The sequence below is a fragment of the Maylandia zebra genome, linkage group LG17 (assembly GCF_041146795.1).
Source record: "Maylandia zebra isolate NMK-2024a linkage group LG17, Mzebra_GT3a, whole genome shotgun sequence".
NCBI classification, from domain to species: Eukaryota; Metazoa; Chordata; class Actinopteri; order Cichliformes; family Cichlidae; genus Maylandia; species Maylandia zebra.
In genome coordinates, this window is record NC_135183.1 from 27,270,044 (window position 1) to 27,294,467 (window position 24,424).

The window sequence follows — 24,424 nt, forward strand, 5'->3', positions numbered from 1 at the left end:
GACTATGAGTACACTGTAATCATATGGAAGTACAGCCAACAACTGTGACACTATCATATTAATATGGACAAAATCTTTCCAGCTGAATATACTGTTGAATATGAAGAATTAAGGCAAAAGGCGGTTCAACCCAGTATTAGCAAGGTGGACCTAATAAAGTGGCCAGTGAGCGTATATTTGCTTAATAAACATAGCCATTTATACTTGTGACATTTTCTAGTCTCTTTCCAAGTATAACAAGATACTACAATTAGGGTTACAATAAAAATGAGTTTGTTAACCTCCCAAAGCCAAGTCATCATGTCGGTGTAAGGACAGAACTTGTGTGGCTGTTAACAGTAGTGCTAACTACTGTAACTTAAATGCTAAAGTTATCTGGCTAATGCTGATGTTTGGAAAGCCTAATGTGTACTTTCCAACATCTTGTAGGATGGTTAAAGAATGGTGTGTTAGCATGCTGACATTTGGCAATTAGCTGACCCTTAAAGTGATTGTGTATGGACTGCACACAAGTTCCTTGTACTCTTGTCCAGCACATTCAGACATCCATTTTGACTGGCTCTGTTTTACAAAAGTGAAAGCTGTGTCTCAAAAAATTCAGGAATGTGACAAAACCTAAAATGTCCATTTTGTGCTCTTTTATAAAGAAAATAAATCTAGGCCTTTCATACTGACATTTTCTTAGTGTATTAATTATAACATTTTCTTGATGTAGCCTACGGTATACTCAACACTCAACTTTCTTATTGTTATGTGTTTAATTAGTTATGTATTTATTTATTTATTCATTTATTAGGATACTAAACTTCTTCGTAAACAGCAAACATATGTTTTCATTTCTTCATTTAGGGCTCCTATAGACGGTGAGGCTTTATGTCTTAGATCAATGTGGAAATGTAAGGGAAATCATTGCTCAATCTATTTACTACATGCTCACTGAGTCACAAGCTGAGAAATTATAAAGGACTTGAGTAGTAACCACTTTAAAAATAGTTATTACACAACCACTTTGATGGACGAGTTTAGACCAGTTTATCAGGAGGTTTTTCACTTTGCTCATGTTAAAACTGAGATGAGATACCAGAAAAATATGTAGAGCAACATATATCGAGGTCACTTCATACTTTTCACTATCTTAGCTCAGAACTTTGTATGGTCTAAGCTTTCAGTTGTACTCTTTTTCTATTCATTCGAGTATGTTAACCAGCAACATATCACAGTAACTAAAACAAATATGTACTTTCACAAATAACATTGAAAATAGTTTTCCCTGTGAGCTGATCTCATTATGATATCTGTTCATTGAATCCAGTCGTATGATTTCCTAAAGTTGAAAAAAAGGTTTGGAGTTGTCTAAGCAGCTTGTAGATGCTTGGGCATGCAAAGAACTGAGGTAAAAAGGGATCTTCTATGTTGTAACAGTTGGTAAAGAGAGCACTGACTTGGAACTATATTAATAGAAACCGATTGTTAGTTTAAAAAGAATGACAATAGATAATGACCGGTTTAGACTCTCAGATTTTTAGTGTGTGGCACTACATGTACTCCATATATTTTTCACATGTTTAGTATTCTCTCTTACTTCTTGGCAAAAGTAGAAAGGTTCAGGCTGCTCATACATGCAGTTAATAAATAATTCTGGCTTCCTTTTTAAAGCCTAGACTTTTGTCTCTCAGTTTAATACAGTTTTATTTCTTTAGAGGTCAGTACGGTTTTCTTGCTAATGCTTCTCAAACTTTTTCTGTCATGCTTCATTTGAGAAGCCATAAAAAGTTTATACCTCACTTCACATAACCTTAATCAATCATTAAAAAGTTAAAACAAAGGGCAACAAAGTCCATAACTGATTGGTTGTTTCCTTCATAGCTTAACTACATAAGTAGTTTTTTTCTCTCTTTTCTTTTTTTGCACAATGCTAAATAAATTGTGGCTCTGTGACTCACTGGTGAGTTTACTCTAAATGCTGAAAGGCTATCTGGTAAAAGCAATGAAACAATGGGAGGAAAAGAACCAGACGAGACTGTGAATCAGAAGCTATTCGTTGTTTTACGCAGAATTCATCCAATTTTATTTGGGTCATCATAAAAATTGAGGAAGTAACTATGTTGGTTAACAACATCTTACAGCTGACTCACTTTATAACCATCATCTTTAGGATTTATGGACTGGAAGAAGATTTTGATTTCCCCACTGCAAGAATATCATTGAATCAACAGAAACAGACCTGTAAGAAAACACATGAAACACAGGAAGACAAACCTTGCTAAGGAAATGATGGCATCTGAAATAATTGCACATTGGATTCACTAGATGGCAGCACTTTACAGTTAACAAAGCAATATTGAACGGCCTGAAGACTTAGGCACTGAATATCAGTGAGAAATGTAATACAACACTGTATCAACAGTGTTGTATTACATAATAATAAGGATCTTTACAGTAAACTTCCCATAGAGGGAAAAACAGGGTTGTTACTAATAACATTAACAATATATCCATTCTATCCAGATGTAAAACAGTATGTTATTGCAGTTAGTGCGTATTTATAGTACCAAGGCATCTTACTGAAGCAGCTAAATATAATTCAGCTATTATTCATTTTATTGTTTAAATTTGTGCTTTTACTGTTATGATACTGTAATAGGGCTACCACACTTTAGTATGTCTATTTTTTAATATAATTTATTATATTGTAACATAATAGAGATATCAGCATGTCAGTACAGGAAAAGGTGAAGGTATGCAGTTATTAACATTGGCACCACATTTCATTTAGTCAAGTCGAGGTTCTGCATTTGTTTGAGTTTGCTGAAGTTTGCATATTAACCCTCCCTTAGGTTTGCTTTTACTTACATGTACTCATATTTTTGATTATTGATTTTACATTTCAGCTTTTTTCTTCTTTTTAAAGATGACTTGATACATTTTTTTCAGAGTTTTTGTATTTAAATGTATTTGCCAACCCCTGGTGTCTGGTGAAAGCACAGTATCTTCCCCCATTTACCTTTCCATTTGTCTTTATTATCACTTCTGTTTTGTACATTTTAGTATTTTTATTTTCTTCTTTTAGTCAGTTATTGTAACTGCTTTGTTCTTTTTCCTACTGGACAAAATAAAAGTCCGCTTTTATGTCTTATTGCTTGATTCCTAACACCTGGATAAAATAAGATAAGTTAAAATAACATTTTGATGGACATTATATTTATCTTTTCAGAACATTAATTTTAGTTTCTTCTAACTGAAATGAATTCAGATCATCTGAAGGAATATGTCATCCGCAGAGACTCAAACATACAAACTTAGCCTTACAAGGAGCGCTCTTTTGTTACTCACGTGTTAAATCTTATGACTCTGATTTATCACAGCTAGTCAATGACTACCCATACTGTTCACATGATGTCCATTACAATAAATGTAATCAAATTATGAGGGACAAATTAAGGGCATGCACATGTGAAATTAAGAGTGTGATCCTTCTAGTTCTCCTGCATGTGACACTAACCGTTTAATACCAGATTAGATAACTTTCAGGCACTACAGAAGCAATGAGCTCTCAGAGAGGGAAGCGGGATCAATGCACAAATTCATTCAGATTAGAAACCAGTTTATATTTAACTTATATTATAAAAGGCCATTTGTTGAACTGGTACATGTCATTTTGGGGGTAGCATGCAGCAGAACAATGATCTAAGCACCGTAGACAGCCTACAACAGAATAACTAAAAAATAGAAGAATCATCATGTCAATGTCCAGATCTCAACCTGACTGAAATGCTGTGGCAGGACCTCAAGAAAGCTGTGTGTATATGAATGCCAACAAACCCCAATCAACTGAAGCAACATGGGCTAAATAGAATCCTGTGAAAATGCTTTTTATCGCCATCTGTGACACATTTATCCACCTATTTTAGGGGGTTTGAGTTTAGCATTAGAAGACCACCTAAGATAAAAACCACACAGTTTAAAGTGGTCATGTCAGGATAAGGTTATGCCTAGGAAAGAAGTGGCTATTTTAATGTTATTGGTATTTTTTCCTTGAAGTCAATAATAAAAAAGCTTTATAAAAGTCTCACTGAATGCACAACAACATTTAGATTGGACTGACTGTTATGATGCTAAATGTATTTGAGATTTGCCCTTTGCTTTGCAATAAACAACCAATTTGACATGACAAGACAAACATAATGGACTTGCACCCATGTAGGATTATGACTTGAAAGTGAAATTCAGAGCAATTATGTAACACTTAAACTTTTGCAATCAATGCTCTGCAGTGTTAAAGTAGAAATACAAGTTGTTTCAAATTGCTGGTCTGACCTCGGCCTTTGAGTAGTAAGGAGAATGATTACACCCGAGTTGTTTTTATACAGACTGATATCTCTGGAATGCAAACTACTACCTTCTGTGAGGTTGTCACAAAGCTGGAGAAGCTGTAAAATCATACCCTTCCAGCACGAAGAAATGCAAGTTTAAGCTGCCTTTGCCAAATATTTCCATAAATGTTGCTTTGTGTTTGTGGTTTTTGCAGAAATGTGGATTGCACAACACTTGACATTATATTTCTTCATTTCCATTTAATACTTGTACAGCTGCTGTTATTGTATATATATTTATTTATATTTCTTCATACATTCTTATATATTTCTATACTGTGTATTTGTGTATTGTGTATTTTGTTGTACAGTTATTTTATTTTCAGCTTTAATTTATATATTTTATCTTATTCTTTCCCAGTTAAATTTACCCTTTTTAATTTTCATATTTATTTCCTATCTTATTCATAGCCTTTTTTTTCTTTAGGCCACGAGCAGTTGTGTAAGCATTTCACTGCATATCGTACTGTGTATGACTGTGTATGTGGCAAATAAAATTTGAATTTGATTTGAATATGTTGCTCTCTTTGCAGCGCACGTTCACTCTAGCTGGTCCGACTAATTCTGAAATCCTCTTTGTGAACATGACGTGCTGATAGAAAGCAGGATTAACCCGTGCATAGAGAGCGGGCAAGACATAAAGAGAGCTCCATGAAGCACTCAGCAGGACAGTGCCACTCACTCACTCAACCTGTATTCAACGCTCAGGGCAATGACTGCTTTATCCCAGACATAAGTACAATATGGGGCTGTTACCGTGCTCTTCCATCATTTTTCCACTGCCCTCCTCTGTCATGACTGAAAACCTCCACTAAGATTTCGAAGACATGAGCACAACAGCCTCACCAAAACAAAGTGCAGTTCCTGGCATTTCCACAGCAACACCCTCTCACTGGGAGAATCTCCAAGGTGACGCCCTCTATTGACACGCCTAGAGGTGGCTGGAGCCTTTTTTGTAAGCAGGTGCATCCTGTTCACAGACAGATGGTGTAGACTGAGAAGGGTTTTTCTGTTATCTCTGTGGGAATACCTATGTGTAGCTTCATAACCTGACTGGAGAGCAGCATCAGGGTAAACAGAGCAGACAAAATGGAATTCAGATTAGATTATCAAGAAACAAATGAAGAATTTGCATTTGGAAGTCACTAACTTTTACGGAACTTGGGTGAAGACATTTATATAAATCGAGGGGTTTAAAGAAAGCAATCTTCTCTGTTTTGGCCTGCATGTTGCTTTCAGCTCTTGGATATCTTCTCTGATATTATTAAGTTGAATTTCAATGCAAGGATCTGTTATTCCAAGTCTGATCTTGGACAAACAATGGAGGGGTTTGGGCATGAGCACTTTCGAGAAGGAGAGAATGAGAGCCAGCAAGCGGACTATCGAAGATTTGTAGGGGACACTCAGCGCTCATGTAACAATGTTTCATCCCGGGAATTAAAACGTTACGTCCGGCAAAGCTCACACGGTCATGAAACTGCAGCTCAGCGATACAATGCCACACGGATCCAGGCTGGTTTAGGCCCAGAGAGGTAGGTGACTGGGATAAAAAAAAAACACCTTCAGGTATCAAACTAGACAGTATTTTGATTCAAGTACAGCCGCAATTTCTCAGCTGCAAGAGAAAATTTATGTCTTGCTGTTAGTTACCACTCTTGGTGATGTACGTTCAGCTCACTCTTACCAGCTGCAGCTTTGCAAGGTTACTTCATGTAAATTATCTTTGTGTACCTGGATCAATTTACATGTCCACACACACACTTTGCAAATGTGCTTGAGGTTAAATCATGCTTTCAATGTGCTGCATTCTTAGTAGTTTGGAGGCCATGCAGACAACAACACTGAGTTTATGGGCAGGCGCTAATACAATAAAAATGGCTTGTCATAGGTTGTCAAGTGCTATTTTTAACCTGGTCCTTCTGCCCCTTGTACCCACCCACACACTCACAACTCTTTGATGCACCGTCAAGGCAGGAGTGAGCAACATGCTGCAGGGAGGATAAACAAGGCTAAAGCAAGCGCTTAGAATAGCTACAGTGCATAAAGGAACCACTGACCCATATCTGCAACGACCCACATTTAATTTGACACACAACACAGAGAAGGAAAAGGATCCCCCCTGAGTCACCTTTGCAAACATATCTAGCAACTCTCGCCTTGGATTAACACAGAACAAAGAAGGACTGTCGATTTAAGGGCATAAAATGTGATTCTGAATATTGTCTGGTGATAATATCAGTCTCAAATATTTTGTGGATCAGAAACAACATCTATACAGTGGTGCTTTAAATTTTGTCAACCCTTTTCTCTAATTCTGCAAAAGTACACTCATCACAAAGGGAATGGTTTTGCAGAAAGTGGCCAAAGACTGTGCCCATCCTTCATGGTTGATATTTCTCAATAACTTATTTTTGTTAGTGTCATTGTCACTGCTGGTAGTAGTACTAGACACCCCTTTAGGCAACACAGGTCCTTCAGGATGGCACATCTATGCGTTCTGTTACAAGAAGGTTTGATTTGTCTCTCAGCACACTCTCAAGAGCGTGAAAGAGATACTGGGAGATGGGCTGTTTCACAAGAAGGGCTGGAAAGGGCCATCTGGTTCTTTGTGTGATCAAGAACAGAAAGAGCACTATCAGAGCTGCACAGTGCTGGGCTGTGAGCACAGGTGCCACTAAAGGACATCAGGACCTTATGGCATGCTTATATATGTCTGTTTCTGACAGTTTGGTCAGAAAAATGTATGAGTAGCTTTCTGGAGGTTCTTGCTTAGTTCCTCTTCAAACAAAGCAGCAGATAGAGTTTGTGTGATGGCTCAACTCCTTGCAAGGAAAACATTCTTGTGACAATATGTAGAGGCTCCACTTACCACTTCATGCTATTAGTGCTGACAGAGATACGGGTAAAAAGCAAAACTAAAAAAAAAAAAACTCAGGAGGGATAAGCAGAGAGCAATGGTGTGTGGAAATCACCTGCAAAACCACTCTGTTTTGGAGGGTTGTCTTGTTGTTGCCTCTCCAGTGTACCTGCAACATTCACTTGCACCAAAGCAGATGAAATTCACAGTGGTTTATGCTGATCTCCAGAATCTCAACTAACTTTGTGTTATAGTGTGAAATCAATAATGCAAATCTAGAGTAAAGTGTTCTCAGTCAATATGATAATATGGTGTGATGGATCAGAATGGGAAGAGTCCACCATCAGGACAGCACTGAACAACAATAGTGTGCATGAGAGGGCTTCAAAGAGAAAGTAACTGCCCCCTAAAACAAACACCGCAGTTTGCTAAAGATAAAATGGACAAGCCAGATAGCTATCAGAGTAATGCTGTGTGAATGGATGAGCTCTGCATGTTGTCATAGAAGGAACAAAGAATGTAGAGGCATCTGGACTGAATCTCCAACCCGGTGTTCTAAAAAGTCCCCCACTCAGATAAGAACGAAGGTCATTTTTTGGAACAGGCACGCCAAAATCCCTATCTCGAGTCAACAGAAATGCTTAGGGTGGTACCTAAAGCGAGCTGGTTAAGGCAACACCAAACATCTGGGAGCTGAAGCTATTCTGTACAGAGCTATGGGGAGAAATTCATTTAATTCACGTGCAGACTAATCAACAGTTAGTTGCAAACATTTGGTTGTAGCTATTGTTTCACAAGCAAGTCACGTGTAAGAAATTTTCTTTTAGCGCTCATTAGGCTTTTTTCATCTAGTTTGATGAAGGTTTAGGTCATATTTGCAAAGCAATAAAGACCTTTTAACAAGCTTCACAAAATATGTAAGAAATGCTGTTAGCAAACATGCTGTTATGTTACATGGACATTTGTGTTGAATGTAAAAGTTTAAAGTGAACAAAGCATTAACTTCTGACACAGTTCAGCCACCCTGTTATTGATAATTAGCCATTTATTTGGCTGTGAGGTGCATGAATGAACAACTCAGCCTGTTTCCTGAAAGTCTGGAATATATCTAATAATAAACTGGAACATACTTGACGTTGGTGAAGTCATCCATGTGAAAAACCTGTTTTGACTGTGCCAGACCTGGTTTGGGTTATTGTTAAAGAGCCTAATTCTTTCCTTCCAGAGAATACAAGACACCCACCATCATATATATAATTGGATGAAAGTAATGCCATGCAAAACATTTATGCTCCTGGCAATACACTGTCAAATTGTCAAGAAGTGTATGGATGCATACACTGACTGTATGGAGTAGTTTGATGTTCCTTATAATTTCAGTTCAGTATAAGTGGGTGTGTACTGAACAGTTTTAGGAACTATTTGGCATCCTTAAAATAGACATCCCTACTTCCGTTGTAGTTGAACTTGCTTGATTTGTTAGAAATCAAAACAGCTATAGATATGTTTTCTACTAGTAAGCTGTTTTCTATGTTTACTTTTAATGACTATGTCACATAGAGTAAGGTATTTTTTTCAGTGGTAGAATTTTGCATTCTTAATAAAAAAAATTGTAAGTAAATAACAAAAGATCACAACATTTGTTCAATAAAGGTCCTTTCCTTAAGTCAGCATAGCCAGCCTGAGTTACAGTGTGTTAAAGTATTCAAATGTTCAAATGTTATCATGTGAATGAAATGTGGTTAGTGCTGGCCTTTCATTGCACTTAATCCTGTTAAGAACCTTTGCATGTGACCAAATTTTAAATTCAAGGCAATGTTTCACTAGGTTAAGGATATTAAGCCTTAAAAGTCTCATCTGTATTTCAACCTGATATGATGAAAGAACTGTCTATGGTCACCTGATTTCCACTTTCACTTTGTTAAAGTTCATGCTCACGCACTATGTAGGATCAATCACCATTCAGGCTTCTGCCTTATTCTACCAAGCTTGTATTTACACCAATATCCTATATTTAGTAGTAACACATGAGGATGACTTACACATAGACTATAGTTTGCTAATTACACACAATTAGAGATTTTACCAACAATACAAAAAAGGGGCTATTTTTAAGCGAAAGAAAAACTGCCAGTGTTTAAAGCTGAATATAAAGATTGCCTGGTTATTACTGTGATTTGTCACTATGCTGTGGGCAGGCTGACAAAATGTTAGTGATAAAACTAGTCTGGCTGCACATCCGTGTAGTAAACGTTTCACCTGAGCCCGTGTTGCTACTTTGATTCCAGATATTGTTCCTGATTTCAGGGTCACAGGAAGCACAGGGTTAAACTTGCCTGAAGGGGAGAGGGGATGTGACGCTGCTGCTAATATATAACACCAACACGCACTGTCTGAAGACAGCGATAGGCAATCACTTCTTGACTGGCTTCATCGCTGACGTTTACATCTTGGAGCCACAAAAGACTGCTGTTTTTCTTTTATTTTTTTGGCTAAAAAAATCCAGTTTGTCTTTCGAGGTAACGGGAACAAACTGCTTTCTGTTTTAATTGCTCTCAGTCTACAGCTGGAAAGTTACCTCCTTTTTGGCCAGCGTGGGCATCCGCTCAATGAGGTAGCTAGCTAACCGTAATCTGCAAAAGATGTTGAGTTTACCATAGCAGAAAAGATGCGTAGTTTAAATTGCTTTCGCTTACCGGTTTTAAAGATATAAGAAGCTTGTTTTAGAGTGTCGGGAGCCTTGTTTTTTTTCTCCCACAAGCGAAGCTAAAATAAGAGAATAGCTAATGCTAAATGCTAATGGTTTCTCCCACATGTCTGCATGTATAGTTCAGCATATAACCAGGATGCAGTGCGTGAAAACTTTGGGATGTGTGTTTTCGTTTTTGTTTTTGTTTTTATAAAATAACTGTTTTATTGTGAGCAGGATGTTTATTTTATTCGTGCAGGCATTACTCTTAAGGGGGCAATATGAATATCCACGAGAGTATCTAAAACTGAATCTGACGCTATTGGGGAAAACATTATTTGTGTTAAACATTAACGACTGATTGACTTGGCCAGCTTATCAGTTAATTTATTACTTATAATTACTGCTTAGTGTTTAGTACAAGTACAAGGTGGTTGTTAAAACACTCGTGGTGATAAGGCTTTCAGTCCTACGTATACTGGTAATGGTTTACTATTACTTTAGGTTAATAGCTTGACTCGACAGACTGACTTCATTGAGTGATTATGTATTTTTGAACAGCTAAATTATAACGGTGTTACTCACATAATTTTAATATTATTAGACGCAATGAACTTGGTTCAAGTAGAAGTAAACAAACTAAACTTTACGTTTCTGGAAATGCTAGATAAGGTCTTGCAACCTTTATGCAACCACATGCTTTAGGAAAATGCAACATATGCCACTGAACGCAGCACCAAACTCGCTCAAAAAGTCTTCTGAAATATCACCGATCGCCTGATATACCAGAGGGTTTATTCAATATAGAAATGGACCAAAATATTTACCAAGTATTAGAATGCGTTTTTTTCCCGACGTGGTTTAAATACTCAAACGCCAACCTTGGGAGCAAGGTTCACCTGTTAGCTAACGTTTGCTAAGCCTAAATGAGTAGTGATTTGAAACCCAAGGTAATTCATAAGCATGTGAGCTAAGTGTTGCTAAAATGTAATAATCCGTTATAGCTTCTGGAAAATGAGCGATGTGGAGGGTCCTCGATAGCATGGATAAGGTTACACGGATGATGCATAGTCGCATCTCTGTATAAACAAAGGCAGGTCTGACTGCCATGTTTTTGCTAACTCCCGGCGTGCAGCGCAAGCAGCTAATGTTTGCTAGCTGATAATGCAATGTGGGTCACTAGGGGAGTAAACGTTATCGTGCAAGTGTAGATGACACGGCGTTTTGAGGTTACCGTGTTCTTCTGACATTTAATCCAAATCTTTTAACTCTACTGTTTTGCATTTCATTCCTTGAAAATCGAAAGCATGCATGATTGGCTAATATGGAATGGTGCAGTTATATGTTAGTGGGTCACCCGGCCATGGTTTCCTTCACACGCGATGGTGTGGAGAGTAGTGCACCGTTATCTGCCTCGTGTGCGGTTTGTTTGGCATTAGATTAGTTATTAAATAATAACGTGTTTAATGTTTTTATTACACATCTCCCTTCAGCAGAGACTCGATTTTTATTTTAGTTTAGTGAGTTGTGGCTAAGCTGTGGTATTTACCCGTAGAAGTGTTGTGGGTTTCCGAGTGTCCCCTGTTTTGGGTTTAAAAGGTGATCTCATCTTAAGTACCACCAGCAAGGTTGCAAGTTTAGTACAGGATTATTTATGGGGGAAGCACCTGTCACGCAGGCGCACTGACCCCAGGCTGGCTGGGGATGTTGATGTTGCCATGGTTATACCTTCCTGTGAGAAGGTCACCCACCAAAGCTCTGCCTGCACAGTGGCTGTGCAGTCTTCCTGCAGAGTGTCATTACACTGTCTGTAGATGAACATCCTAATGTTGAGTGTTGGCGTTAAAACAGCTGATTGAAGTGGCTTTGTTTTGGTCATTTGACAGCATGGCAGATTACCTAATAAGTGGTGGCACAGGCTACATTCCCGATGATGGGCTCTCGGCACAGCAGCTCTTCTCCACTGGAGGTGGTCTAACATACAAGTAAGTTTCCCTTCATTGCAAAGTTTTTGTTTCGTTTGGTTTTCTTGAAAATGTTTTCATTAATTTCAAAGTAAGGTTTCCTCATTTAAAAAAAGGAAAAAAAAACAACCTTTTTGCGAAGTTGTGGGTGGAGTGTAAGCACCAGTGCTTTGTAATGGCCAACACGTTTTGAACCGGCAGATCTGACCAACAGTGTGTTGTCTCCGATGGTCAAACGGCTGAAGAGCTATGCTCTAAAGGAGATGGGTTGACTTACAAGTGAGTAAAAGAAAAAAACAGTCACCTTCAAACTGAAAATCCTTGATCTATCTAAATAGTGAATTCATAGAGGAGAAGCAAATAATTGTTCTTCTACAGCAACTTTATTTTGACTGCAACAAACTATATCAAAAATCCCATGAACCGCGGCGCATGAAGGCAGATGGTAGATATAAGGCTTTGTGAAATTCTTAACTTGATTTGGGTCATGGGAATGAAAATTGCTTTCACGGGACATCGCTGTTTTATTAACTTCAACTAATCATCAAAGTATGTGACCTCTCCTGTAAATGCAGAAAGCATGATGGAGCAGCTTGTGCTCTTTAGCATGAATACTTTTGATAAAAGCACTCATTTCTGACCTCTTGCAATTCTTGCACTCCTCTGCTTGACATTCTGATGACATGCTGTATAGACACGCACATGCTGGATTTTGTGTAGACTTATTTTCCTTCATTAACTCTTGTAAATAGCCTTTTATTTTCATAACCATAAATGAACAAAGCAAGCTAAGTTGTAGTGGTTGTTTGGCACTAAACAACCAATTTAATCTTGCCTGCATTCATAAGTTCCCTATAGTGCGTCACGTGTGGAGGGAAAGGTTGCAAACGTGACTGCCTGAATTGATATCATGTGAATTTCAGGGGTAATTGATAAGAATGAAATTCAGATCAGTTTCTCGACCTCCTAATTAACGCAATGCAGATAGCTGACTCAGCATATATAGTCCACCTAAAAATTATTTTTTTTATTTTTTTATTATATGAATGAAAAAAATATTTGATTACAAACTTTTTTTTTTTCTTGGAGGAAATAGTCAAACAGGGAAACTGATACACAGTTGCAGGAAGATAGAATCAGATTTCTGTGAGTGGCAGCTTCCTGCTATACCAGATGCAGCAACCTTGTTCTGAATGCGACGTGTCAACATTTTGCTCCAATCAAGTCTACTTTCACACCTTTTCTTCCTGTAATGGCCCTCAAAGTATCAGTGCACGACTGCCTGTATACCGACTGTCTGTTCAAGGCAGTGTTAAGAGCACACAAATGAGTTTTAGATGCCGACACTGTTCAGTACATCTACAGGTTCCTTCCTGTACATGTCTCTGTTCTAATGCAGCTTTCTGACACAAACAGGGTATTTACTGTGGTTGCATATGAGGTCACTGCCATCCACACAAAGCTACAGGCTTTAATTAACCCGTTTAATTCAAGCTATATAAATAAATGTGTGAACTTTTGAGACTTGGAGCCGAGTGTACACTTTCAAAATCATTTTAAATGTTAAAGCTGGTAAGGAGAACTTGCATGGCAGCATTCTCCTAGAACCTGATAATGGAGTGGGGTCACACTTAGCCAAAGTTACCTCAGGCTAAGGATGGAATATTTTAAGCATGACATTATGATCTTTAGGTAGTAATGAAATGTTTCTTTGGTAGTCAGTTTTAATAAAGGGAGGTGACTCTGATACAGAGATCTAACCTGTACCAATTAACTTTAATAATAGGATTGTAGGGTGTGGGCACATAGTGCTGTACAAACCTTGATACCTTCAGAGCTTCGTTTCTGTGCTTTGTCTTTCAAAATCAGTGTCAGTTTTACCCTCAACCAAGCTCTGAAATCTAACTAAAACCAAAATAATATTAATAATAATAATACAGTGCGGCTAAAACCTGTGATAATACACACAACTATACAACTTCAGTGCCAGGGAAAAAGCTGACAGGTGAAGGCCTGTTGTGGCCTTTGGTTTTACTTTGAAACCATTAGCATGGTAGATTTGTCTACATTTAACATTCAAATGCAACCTGTGCGATATGGCCGAGCCAGTGTTTTCTTTAGGAGTCAAAGCCAACACGGCAATCAGGTTACTGCTGACTTGGGGTCAGCAGTAAGCAGACAGTATAGTCTGTGTGCTGCAGCTCCGGTTTGTGGCTTCTGCTAAATGACAGCAGATGTTCCCTGGACATTTTGCTTGTCCCGTTTTGCGCTTTAAAGTGAGGGTAGGCAAAGCCTTCTACCAGATTTCTCTACTCCTGTTCTCAGTTAGACCCGCTTTATGTTTGTGTACTGTTACCTCATAGTTTCCTCCAACATTCACTAGATGTATAAAGCTTCACTTATTCCTCATTTCCATTTGTCTCCTGCTTTTTTCCCCCCCCCCCTCTCTCTCTTACATAAACATCTCAAAAAACCCACAAAATACATACAGACTCGAGCTGAAAAATAAACACATCATTCCCACGTCTGGCGCTCGCTGCTTCACTCATCTTTCTGCCTCTTATTGTGTTTATACAGGCCAGGAGCTGAAAAGAGGTCAACTGTAGCTTTTTACCAAGTAGAGGGCGCACCCAGCTGCACTTAGTGTCTGTACTCAGCCGCAATGCCATTTTGTAATTTTCTGGGAACCACGATGTGGTGCAAGAGCGTCCAAAAATGGGTTGTTGTCCTTGGTTAAAATATTACACAGAAGGAGAGGAGTGACTCTGTAGGAAAGTGACTTAAAAAAATTATTACATGGCCTTGATTACAATCAGAAGTCTATTCACATTCTTTGATAATCTAAATAGTTCTGTTATCACTACAGATCAAAAACTAGTACTTTTATTAGTTTGTTCAGTACACCCCATTTGCTTTGAGATACTCCTCAAAGTTGTGAAATCCTTTAATTCATCTGGTTTTCTTAGGCATGCCATTACAAGCTTTCACTGAAACATATAGAACACCATCTCCTGGAATATTTCTGAGGTGTTGTTGGAGTTTTAGACCTCACAATACTGCTAAACTGCTGCTATTAGCCCCTTACTTTGCACTTTGCTTATGTCTTTCAGCGATTTCCTGATTTTACCTGGCTTCATCGACTTTACCTCTGACGAAGTGGTGAGTAGCGTACACATGTGAACAAGGAATCTGAGTCATATTTTTGCCCTTTTAAAACAGTCTGCATCTTTTGGTCTCTTTCTGCTTTGCTATTTTTTTTTTTAATTTTTTTTCCCCCCCCCAATGTGGTCACCCACTGGCTGCTCCCTCACCCTTGTGGTCACATTTGTGTCCGGTTAGTTACTCATCTTGCAGCAGGCAAAAGGGGGGTTAATCTCAGGGCTTTACGGGAAATCCCTCTCCTCTGCTTCGTCTATCTGAAGGTTTAATTTAGTTTTAATCTCTTTCTGTTTCCTTACGAGTTAGAGTGCTTTCTTTACTATGGGACATATTTGCCTGGCTGCCATATTATGTTCTAGTTGTTTTCTCCACAGTCTTGGTCTGCCCTAGTTTTTCTCAGGATAGTGAACCTATTCATGCTTAAATAACACAAATGCTTGCACAACCTTGAATAGTGAATAAGTCTAAATACTTTGAGGCATAGAAGCATGAAGTAGTGCTGTGTGTTGAGGGTGGTGGTGTTTTGGGACATTGTTTGCAGTCATGGTCTTCCTCACATTCTTTAATACCTCACAGTAGAATTTAGCAGGTTGGTGCAGTTGTGTGCTCTGGCAAAGTGGCGTTAGGCATTTTCTCTGGCCTTCACCATAAACCTCTAAAGAAAACGCTGCAAGCACCCACTATAGTTTATGTCTACATCAGATACTGTTGAGCCACTTCCCTGGTTTCCCATGTTAGTGGAATGTTATTATTTTCACTCTGCCAGTGGATTGAAACGAAATGTGCTGGTTGTTTTGGGAATCGGCGATAAGTAAAAGTAAACCTGGTCGTTGGACACTGTAGTGTGGCTCATCCCTATTTTTTTCCAGACAGTGTCATGTTTCTTTCCCTGGTAGGAACAACAGTTGCAGTATGTTACGTCAGTGTCTTTTAATTTGGAGGCATTTCATATCTAATATGAACTAAATCTAAAGCTTAAAATATTTTTTTTAAGCTTAAAATTGGCTCCATTGTTTTCCCGTTTTTATAAAAGTTTGCTTGTATTAACCTTGTTGTGTCCTTCTGGTGTCTGATCTGAAGGATATTTACAGTGAAGTCCTTCATGGCTATCTAGTTCATTCTGCCCCCTGGTGGACCACATGCAAAATATTCAATCCCCTATTTTTTTGTCTTTCAGGACCTGACATCAGCACTGACTAGGAAGATTACATTGAAAACCCCTCTCATTTCCTCCCCCATGGACACTGTGACAGAGTCGGCCATGGCAATAGCTATGGCGGTAAGAAACTAGCATCTTAAGGACACAGTTTTTTATTTTTTTATTTTTTCTGTAACTGTTTAATCAAAAAGCACACATCTCATTCTTTCTTTCTTTCTTTCTTTTTTCTTTTAAAAAATTTGGTAGCTAATGGGAGGCATTGGCATTATTCACCACAACTGCACACCAGAATTCCAAGCCAACGAGGTCCGCAAGGTCAAGGTAAACTGTGACTGCATACAAATATTTATACACATTAAAGGGTGCTAACTAGAGCAGGGCAATATGGCCAAAAATATTTATCACGATATATATATTTGAAAATTTGCGATAACGATATAACTGACGCGAGACAAAATACAACTCCACAACTTCACTAGCGCAAAAAAAACTCGATCCATTTATTTTCACTTAAACAAGCAGCTGTTTTTTTTTTATTTATTTATTTTTTTTTATGCGCATTAAAGCTATATAAAAATTATCCACTGAAGTTAAAAAGAGGTGCTTTGCAACATTAAACTGCAGTGTGCCAAATATAAAGTCAAATACGTATTTTTCAGACCATAAGGTGCACGGGATTATAAGGCACATTAAGCGAAACAAAGCAGTCGGATAAATCAAACTTTATTCAACTCATACTTCTTGCTTCCTCCACTTCTGTACCATTGATTCATTAATGCTGTATTCTATCACAGCTGCTCTATTCCTGTGTTGTTGCAGTATATTAATGACTATTAGTTTCCTGTCTTCATTTATTTTACAAGTGATAGCAGAGCTGTACGTTTGAATGTTTTCAGAAATCTCTGTCAGAACATGCTATATCATGCTTAGGTAACTAGCAAAACTAGCGAGCTAACTTCCGCTAACGTCCTGCTAACTTCTAACTCCGTTAAGTGTAATAAATTCTGTTCTCATGGATGCCTGGATGTTAAACTTAATAGACATTCATACACCTGGTAAAGCAGCAATGCTGATAGTTTTATTAAAGATGAAAGAATTTAGACCGTTTTTAACTCTCAGTGATGCTGCAGTGTTCGTTTGACTTTGGGACCTGAATCGGACGGAGTTTAGGACCCAGATTACTCCCAGATTTACGAGCGCCTTAGTCCGACAAATAATAAAGACGGCTGCTTGCATGTTCTACAACAAAATGTGCTTTGTTGTGTATCTGACGGACAAACGCCAAACCAGTTCCACATCACTGAAGTGGCACCACTTTTACAAACTAATTCTGGTTCATCCGTTTCACTCAACAATCCGCTTTCTCCTTTCTCATTCTCCGTTACCGCCATGCTTTTTCGGCCATGTGCGTATGAAAACAAAGGCACTGCGCATGTGCGCGTTACCCATAATATATCGCGATATTTTAATTTCTTATCGTTGCCTAACATTGTACCGGTATTACTGTGAACGGTATAATATGGCCCAGCCCTAGTGCTAACCTTTACCTCAACCAACATAATTCAGCTGTTGTGTGATTCATGCTCTTGACTTTTCTTGTTATGGTGTCCCATCTTGTCCCTATATAGGCTATGGTAATGGCGTCACATGTGTGTTATATTTGTGTGTGTGTGTGTGTGTTACTTACTGTTTTTCTGCTGCTTCTGCTCACGATTTTTTTTAATTTTTTTTTGTGTAGTGTGTTTTGGCTTTTGCTGTTTTTTTTGCCACATTACCGATGTACAGTGGAAAATAATTGTTTTGGTTTCTGTTGGCTTCCAGAGGTTCGAACAGGGTTTTATTACAGACCCAGTTGTTATGAGTCCACGCCACACAGTCGGGGATGTGTTTGAGGCCAAAGTTAGACATGGTTTCTCTGGTATTCCTGTCACAGAGACAGGAAAAATGGGCAGCAAACTGGTGGGTATTGTCACCTCCAGAGATATCGACTTCCTCTCTGAGAAAGACCGTGGCAAGCCTTTGGAGGAGGTGTGTGTTCTTGTTGCTTTTAAGAAACTCTGTCATTTATAAAAACTTGGCTTTACCCGATTATTTTTACACTGACCCCGTCTTCTCTCAGGCTATGACTAAGAGGGAGGAGTTGGTAGTGGCTCCTGCTGGTGTTACACTAAAAGAAGCCAATGATATTCTGCAGCGCAGCAAAAAAGGTGAATTTAAAGAAAAAGTATTTGTGTAATAGATGTTGGACTTCTTTTTGGTTATTGTATTTTAATAGCCCGACTTTCTGTGTAACCAGGCAAGCTTCCCATTGTAAATGATAACGATGAACTGGTGGCCATTATTGCCAGAACGGATCTAAAGAAGAACCGGGAGTACCCCCTCGCCTCCAAAGACTCACGCAAACAGCTTCTCTGTGGTGCTGCTATCGGAACCAGGGAGGACGACAAATACAGACTGGACCTGCTGGTGCAAGCTGGAGTTGATGTCGTTGTACTGGTTGGTGCTTTTTAAAAAGTTAGATTGTGGTCGGTGCTTTAATAATGATCGGTCACATCACAGATACTTGGATGTATTGTAGAGAAGATAAATCTTTATTGTCATTACAGTCATAAAAACTGTCCCCCATCGGCACTACTTAGAAGATTCATTTCAAATTTTAGAGCAGCTTGTAGCTAAATGGCAGCCACTGTCAGTCACATGGCTAATTTCTATAATTTTCTCATTAAGAAATATTTCAGATTATATTTTAATAGTTTTGGAAATTATTTTAAGGTTTGTTTGTTTTTGTTTTTCTTACATTATTGTATAGCTAAAACATATTTTAGAATTCATAAAAAAACAGTACTATAAACAGCGCAATAAGACATCTAAATAATTAGCCTTGAAAAGGAAAAAAAAACTACTGTAGTAAACTTAAAAAAACAGATTTTTAATTGGAGATACTAACATTAAGAAAGTATTAAAACAGGGCACTTACATTGAAAGGGATTGAACTGGTCATTGACTGCATTTTAAAACTGACACTACAGAGTGCTACACAGAAATTGAGATGCAATATGAGATTATGGGGTTTTATTTTAACATTGACATCATTTTTAAAATGCTAAGGGGTCTGTCGGTGATTCTAGTGTTAAATGGCGACAGGATGTGAAACCTGTGTCATGTTTTGGTTTCACTGAAGAGCCTAGCAGTGTGGCTGTTGTTAATATTGGCCATATAATGGCAGGTCTGAAGCGCCTTGAGGCGACTTTTGTTGTGATTTGGCGCTATATAAATAAAATTGAATTGAATAGATCTCGAAAAAGAGTACAGGCACTATTCATGCATGATGAGAAACTGTCAGACTCCGTGTAGAACACTCTACTGTAACTAAACACAACTAAATGGAATGGGTACCACCTTGTGGTGCGATTCAGTATTGCAGGTAAATTACAAACTGATGTTATAGCCCAAATCATACTTCCTGTTGCTGTGTTTTGTTTTAAAATTGTAGCTTAAATGTTAATTATTACAGAGTAAAATTCTCAAGGAGATATGTGACTAAGTCCACAAATAAATCCATGGATCCGTGGGGTCTGCCCCCTAGGGGTGCAGAGCCATTGTAATGGGGGGGCGGTATGAAAAGGGGGGGGGGGACAACAACACTTGGACACTGCTAGCACGGGGCACCTACACAAACGCAAAGCAGGAGATGAAGCATAGCTGAATATGTTTCCAAACCAACTTCATTCTAAGCCAAAGACTAGAAAATATGGTGAAGCATATCTTCCCTTTGGCTTCACCTGCACAAGTGCCAAGGTAGGTCTCCCTTGCATAGTTGGTTTTCCCTTCGTCGGGAGCAGCGTTGGGCTCTTCAAATCACACAGTATCCCACATTCTTGATTTTTAGTTCACAAACACTTGTTGTAATGACTAACTACTCCTGACATTTTGGAGATGTCTTTATTCAATAAAGTTACAGCGGGATACAAATAACATCAGGCTGATCCTGCCGCAATTTGTTCCCCCTGTCTAAATCACGGACAAACAGTATCCCACAGTTGTTTATATTTTTAAACCCATTTTTTTTGAAAAATGTATTGATAGCAATGTTGAATATTATTAAACAGGAAAAAAACAACCACATGTAAAAAAACACACGGCGACGCCATTCAAATGTCTGTTTTGACTTATTAGGTGTTACTGTATTTTATGGTCTAAACTTATTATGTTTAAACCATAAATATTTTTTTTATATATATTTTCTTTTTTTTTTCTTTCTTTTTTGTTTTTTTTAGGACTCGTCGCAAGGCAACTCGGTGTATCAGATCAACATGATAAACTATATTAAGCAGAAGTATCAAGAATTACAAGTGGTGGGAGGAAATGGTGAGTCTGTTGGTGTGGGGAGTGAGTATTATGTGGCTGTCCCTTTATGAACAGTAACATAAATGACAACAAAATAAACAGATATATTTTTTTTTGCACACATTTCTTGACAGTTTTCACTTTTCCACCTTTCCTACAGTGGTCACAGCAGCCCAGGCCAAAAATCTGATTGATGCCGGCGTGGATGCTCTGAGAGTCGGCATGGGCTGCGGCTCCATCTGCATCACACAAGAAGGTATTCAGTGTGGAAACCGTGATATGATGATAGAACTTAAGTGTAGTGATAAGTATTTATAAAAAATTATGCAGATCCTTTTTCCGGCAATGAGCTTTGCTAAGATGAAAAGGCCATCAGTTGCTAGTGGAAACTAATACCCTGAGACCACTCCTAGTTGTCATGGTGATTTGCCGAGGCCTCTGTTCTGTGTTGCCATGGGGACCGGTCTCATGTTCAGACTAGGTCATGTTTATACTAAAACAAACAAACGAACAAAAACAGTGTTTTTAAAACAACATGGCAGTCACGTTTGATGTGTTTTCTACTTTCTAGTCATGGCATGTGGACGACCCCAGGGGACCTCTGTGTACAAGGTGGCAGAGTATGCTAGGCGTTTCGGTGTGCCAGTCATCGCTGACGGTGGCATTCAAACTGTGGGCCATGTGGTGAAGGCTTTAGCTCTCGGTGCATCAACTGGTGAGGTTTAAGAGATGGCGACGTGCAGTTTGTTCAAGCTAATATTTCATATAGGTCTTTAGAAATGTCTGATTTCTATACAGTGGAGCGGTCTTTCACAAGAAATTTGCTCTCACTCCAGTTATGATGGGCTCCTTGCTAGCAGCCACAACTGAGGCTCCTGGAGAGTACTTCTTTGCAGACGGTGTGCGACTGAAAAAGTATCGTGGTATGGGCTCCCTGGATGCAATGGAGAAAAGCACAAGCAGTCAGAAACGCTATTTTAGGTATGTGTGAGGTTATTAAAAGCTACAGCTATTGTAATATTGTGAACCACTGGGATGTATATGAATTTGGTGATATGTTGTCCACAGTGAGGGTGACAAAGTGAAAGTAGCCCAGGGTGTGTCGGGCTCAGTCCAGGACAAGGGTTCCATTCACAAGTTTGTACCATACCTGATAGCAGGAATCCAACATGGGTGCCAAGATATTGGGGCAAAGAGTCTTTCCGTCCTTCGGTGAGTTGTGTGTGTGTGTGTTTTTTAAGGTTATGAGATGCTTTTATAAGCAGTATGTATGATGGTGCTTGTATGTTTTATACAGTTCCATGATGTACTCTGGAGAGTTGAAGTTTGAGAAGCGCACCTTATCTGCACAGGTGGAGGGTGGTGTTCATGGTCTCCACTCGTAAGTGCAAAAACCCACAAAAGAATGTCTTTTCTTTTAGTCATATTTTAGCTACTTGATATAAACAGTGTAGAGTGTAGACTGTATATAAAAGATGGGCAGCCGTTTCTTAATCTTTCTGGTTTCTAAAGAGCAGCAAACAGAAAAAAATCAGAATAGAAGTCGATAAGAAACTGCTGCTGCTGCCTGCCTGATGTTACCTCAGAAAAGATGAGTTTCATTTTGTAATATGTGAGCCCACTGAGAGAAATGGAGGGTAAAGCATGATACGCGGTAGCACAGACAGTGCCCATGCATCCTTTCATGAACTAGCTGATTTGGTGTTTCTTTGCCTCCACAGATTTGAGAAGAGGCTTTACTGAACAGGGGTGTGACATGTGGATCACCCAGTGCACAGGACCTTCCCAATCTTACAGTGACCAAATGTTATATCGCTACTTCTGCTAGAACACATGCCGCCAACTACACCCCCTCTGCAGCATCATATTCACTGTTGCTCTTTCTGATCTTACCCGGCTGGTCTAGAGGGAGGGGGGGAAAAGAAGGGGGAGGAGGGGCATTGCAACGAAGTGTGAATTTTCAAACTGACACCTAACTCTCTGAACACCTTGGATTTTGCACTTAAGAAGCAGAGCATCAGGGTCTTTGGAAAAACACACACACCTGTATCACAGCTATACAGCCCGATCCCAGTTATATGTGCGTGTCGATGGCAGTGAGAGAACAAAGTGGTTGAATTAAGAATAGTGTGCTTGAATGTGTGATATAGTTTTGTGTATGTGTGTGTGTGGGGACAGACAAAGTGAAGGTGCGCTATGTTTATTTGTCCTGTTTCTGTTAGTGAGCTGACAACAGTCATTGTGCGCAGGTCCCATCAGCATCCTTTTTTTTTTTTGTCTTTATTTCTTAATTTCCCCCTGATGTTTACCTGCGAGTTGCCTCAAACATCCCATTTTGGAACCAGAATAATACACACATGCAAACAACAAGAGAAACACTTCTGCTCTATTTGTGCAGCGTGGCAGTCGATCACGGCAAACATCATTACAGGTATGCGCTGCACGAAGAGTAGCCGCTTATAGTTGAGCATTCATTCACTCGGTGTATCGTGCAGTCAGAAATACACGGCCATGGTAGTCATCTGGTCAAGTTTGTCTCCTCCAGTGTCAACAGTAGATGGAGGTCAGACCTGCAACCTTTTTATCTTCGTGAATATTCATTTACCCCTTAGACATACTGAGCCGAATAACCAGTGTCCCATCTCGATGTGTAGTGTTCATGTGTTGAGCAAGGAGAGGACCAAAATCCGAAGATCAGGTATATTTAAAGGAGAAAAAAAACAATAAAAATGTGTCAATCAAAAATAGTTGAGTTTTTTTGCCCGTACTTTGAATACTTTTAGATATATTAAAAACAACAAAAGCTTTATATTAAACCTGTATAGTCTCGGGGAGGGGGGCTTTGAAATGAGCATGAAGGGTTTTTGATATGCATGTTTTTTTTCACTAAGCCAACCGTGGCTGTATTTATATTCTGCGTTAATTGCATACATACTGCCAAGTGTATTTACACTTCGTTTGACACTTCTTTTATAAGTTAAAAACCAAAATTGGTGCAACAAGTTGCTTCTCACTTGTTTGTTCCTGCTCTTTTCACGTCGTGGCATAGTTTCTCGGAGTCTTAAAGTGTCTTTTCACTGGAGACATGCCTTGAAACGGGGGTGGGTAACAGCTGTAAGACGGCTATGTGAAAATGCATTGAAATGCATAATGTTACAGACCTTCTTGACTCCATTTCTTGCTTTGAAACAGTCTCATTGTTTGTTTTTTATCGTTAAGCTTATGTAGGAGTAGGTTTATTTTCTAACATTTTCATACAAAGTTATGTTTTTGTTTTTTGTGGCCCAGAGTGTAAGCAAGAATTGTTTTCCTAACTGGCTAATGTATTACACCCTGCGCAGGGTTCACTTGACTAACATGATCTTGCAGCTGGGCTGAATTGCAAAAAGTACATTAAAATATATGGAGACTTGTATACCTGTAGTTGGAAATGACTGCTGCTTGTTTTCAGTTTCCCCACCTAAAGTTGTAATTCAGGTTTTTAAAACGTCTTAAGTTGTCAAGTACAGAGTCCTGTTGGTCCATCTAAAAAGGCACAAATACAGTTATTTGAAGTAGTTTTTTTTTTTTTTTTTTTGCCTTATCAGCCTCACAAGCGTTGCCAAAACACAGCGGTTGCTTATGCAACTTGCAATCTAAATGACAAGATAACTGCAATTTAATTTTTAATTTTTTTTAATTTTTATTTTTTTAGATGGACTAAAAAGACTTTGTATGTAGTAAATCGTTTAGGGGGATTTGAGGACTGTTGTGTCAGAACATGTTTACAGTAAAACACTCGACAGAGGAACGTTGCTTTTGCTGTTCATCAAAGTAAAAAGAATAAATGAATAAAACCATGTATGGGCTGTTGTCTTTTTGTATGAACCAAGTTAT

The 24,424-nt window shown here is 38.7% G+C and overlaps 1 protein-coding gene across 7 annotated transcripts; it reads left to right on the top strand.

The window, feature by feature from the left end:
* Positions 1 to 5,383: 5,383 nt before the first annotated feature.
* On the top strand, positions 5,384 to 24,389 carry impdh1b (IMP (inosine 5'-monophosphate) dehydrogenase 1b). 7 transcript variants are annotated; one of them, XM_024805612.2, is made up of 16 exons: positions 5,389 to 5,905; positions 11,806 to 11,904; positions 12,085 to 12,162; positions 14,994 to 15,042; positions 16,220 to 16,321; positions 16,448 to 16,522; positions 18,023 to 18,229; positions 18,321 to 18,408; positions 18,498 to 18,697; positions 20,479 to 20,569; positions 20,709 to 20,804; positions 21,120 to 21,263; positions 21,385 to 21,529; positions 21,617 to 21,760; positions 21,846 to 21,929; positions 22,270 to 24,389. In XM_024805612.2, the coding sequence occupies exons 1-16, from the start codon at positions 5,694 to 5,696 to the stop codon at positions 22,289 to 22,291; spliced, it is 1,836 nt and encodes a 611-aa protein (XP_024661380.1). In that variant the 5' UTR covers positions 5,389 to 5,693; the 3' UTR covers positions 22,292 to 24,389. The 7 variants fall into 7 exon arrangements, with proteins under 7 accessions (XP_076732313.1, XP_024661380.1, XP_024661381.1 ...); XM_076876199.1 differs by lacking the exon at positions 5,389 to 5,905 and adding an exon at positions 9,587 to 9,844; XM_076876200.1 differs by lacking the exon at positions 5,389 to 5,905 and adding an exon at positions 9,588 to 9,749.
* The last annotated feature ends 35 nt before the right edge of the window (positions 24,390 to 24,424 follow it).

Excerpts from the sequence above, each read along its gene's own strand:
- impdh1b (XM_024805612.2), top strand. The coding sequence starts at position 5,694 with ATGGAGGGGTTTGGGCATGAGCACTTTCGAGAAGGAGAGAATGAGAGC. Across the intron at positions 20,805-21,119 it reads CATCTGCATCACACAAGAAG|TCATGGCATGTGGACGACCC; the intron begins GTATTCAGTGTG and ends TCTACTTTCTAG. Across the intron at positions 21,761-21,845 it reads AAGAGTCTTTCCGTCCTTCG|TTCCATGATGTACTCTGGAG; the intron begins GTGAGTTGTGTG and ends TGTTTTATACAG.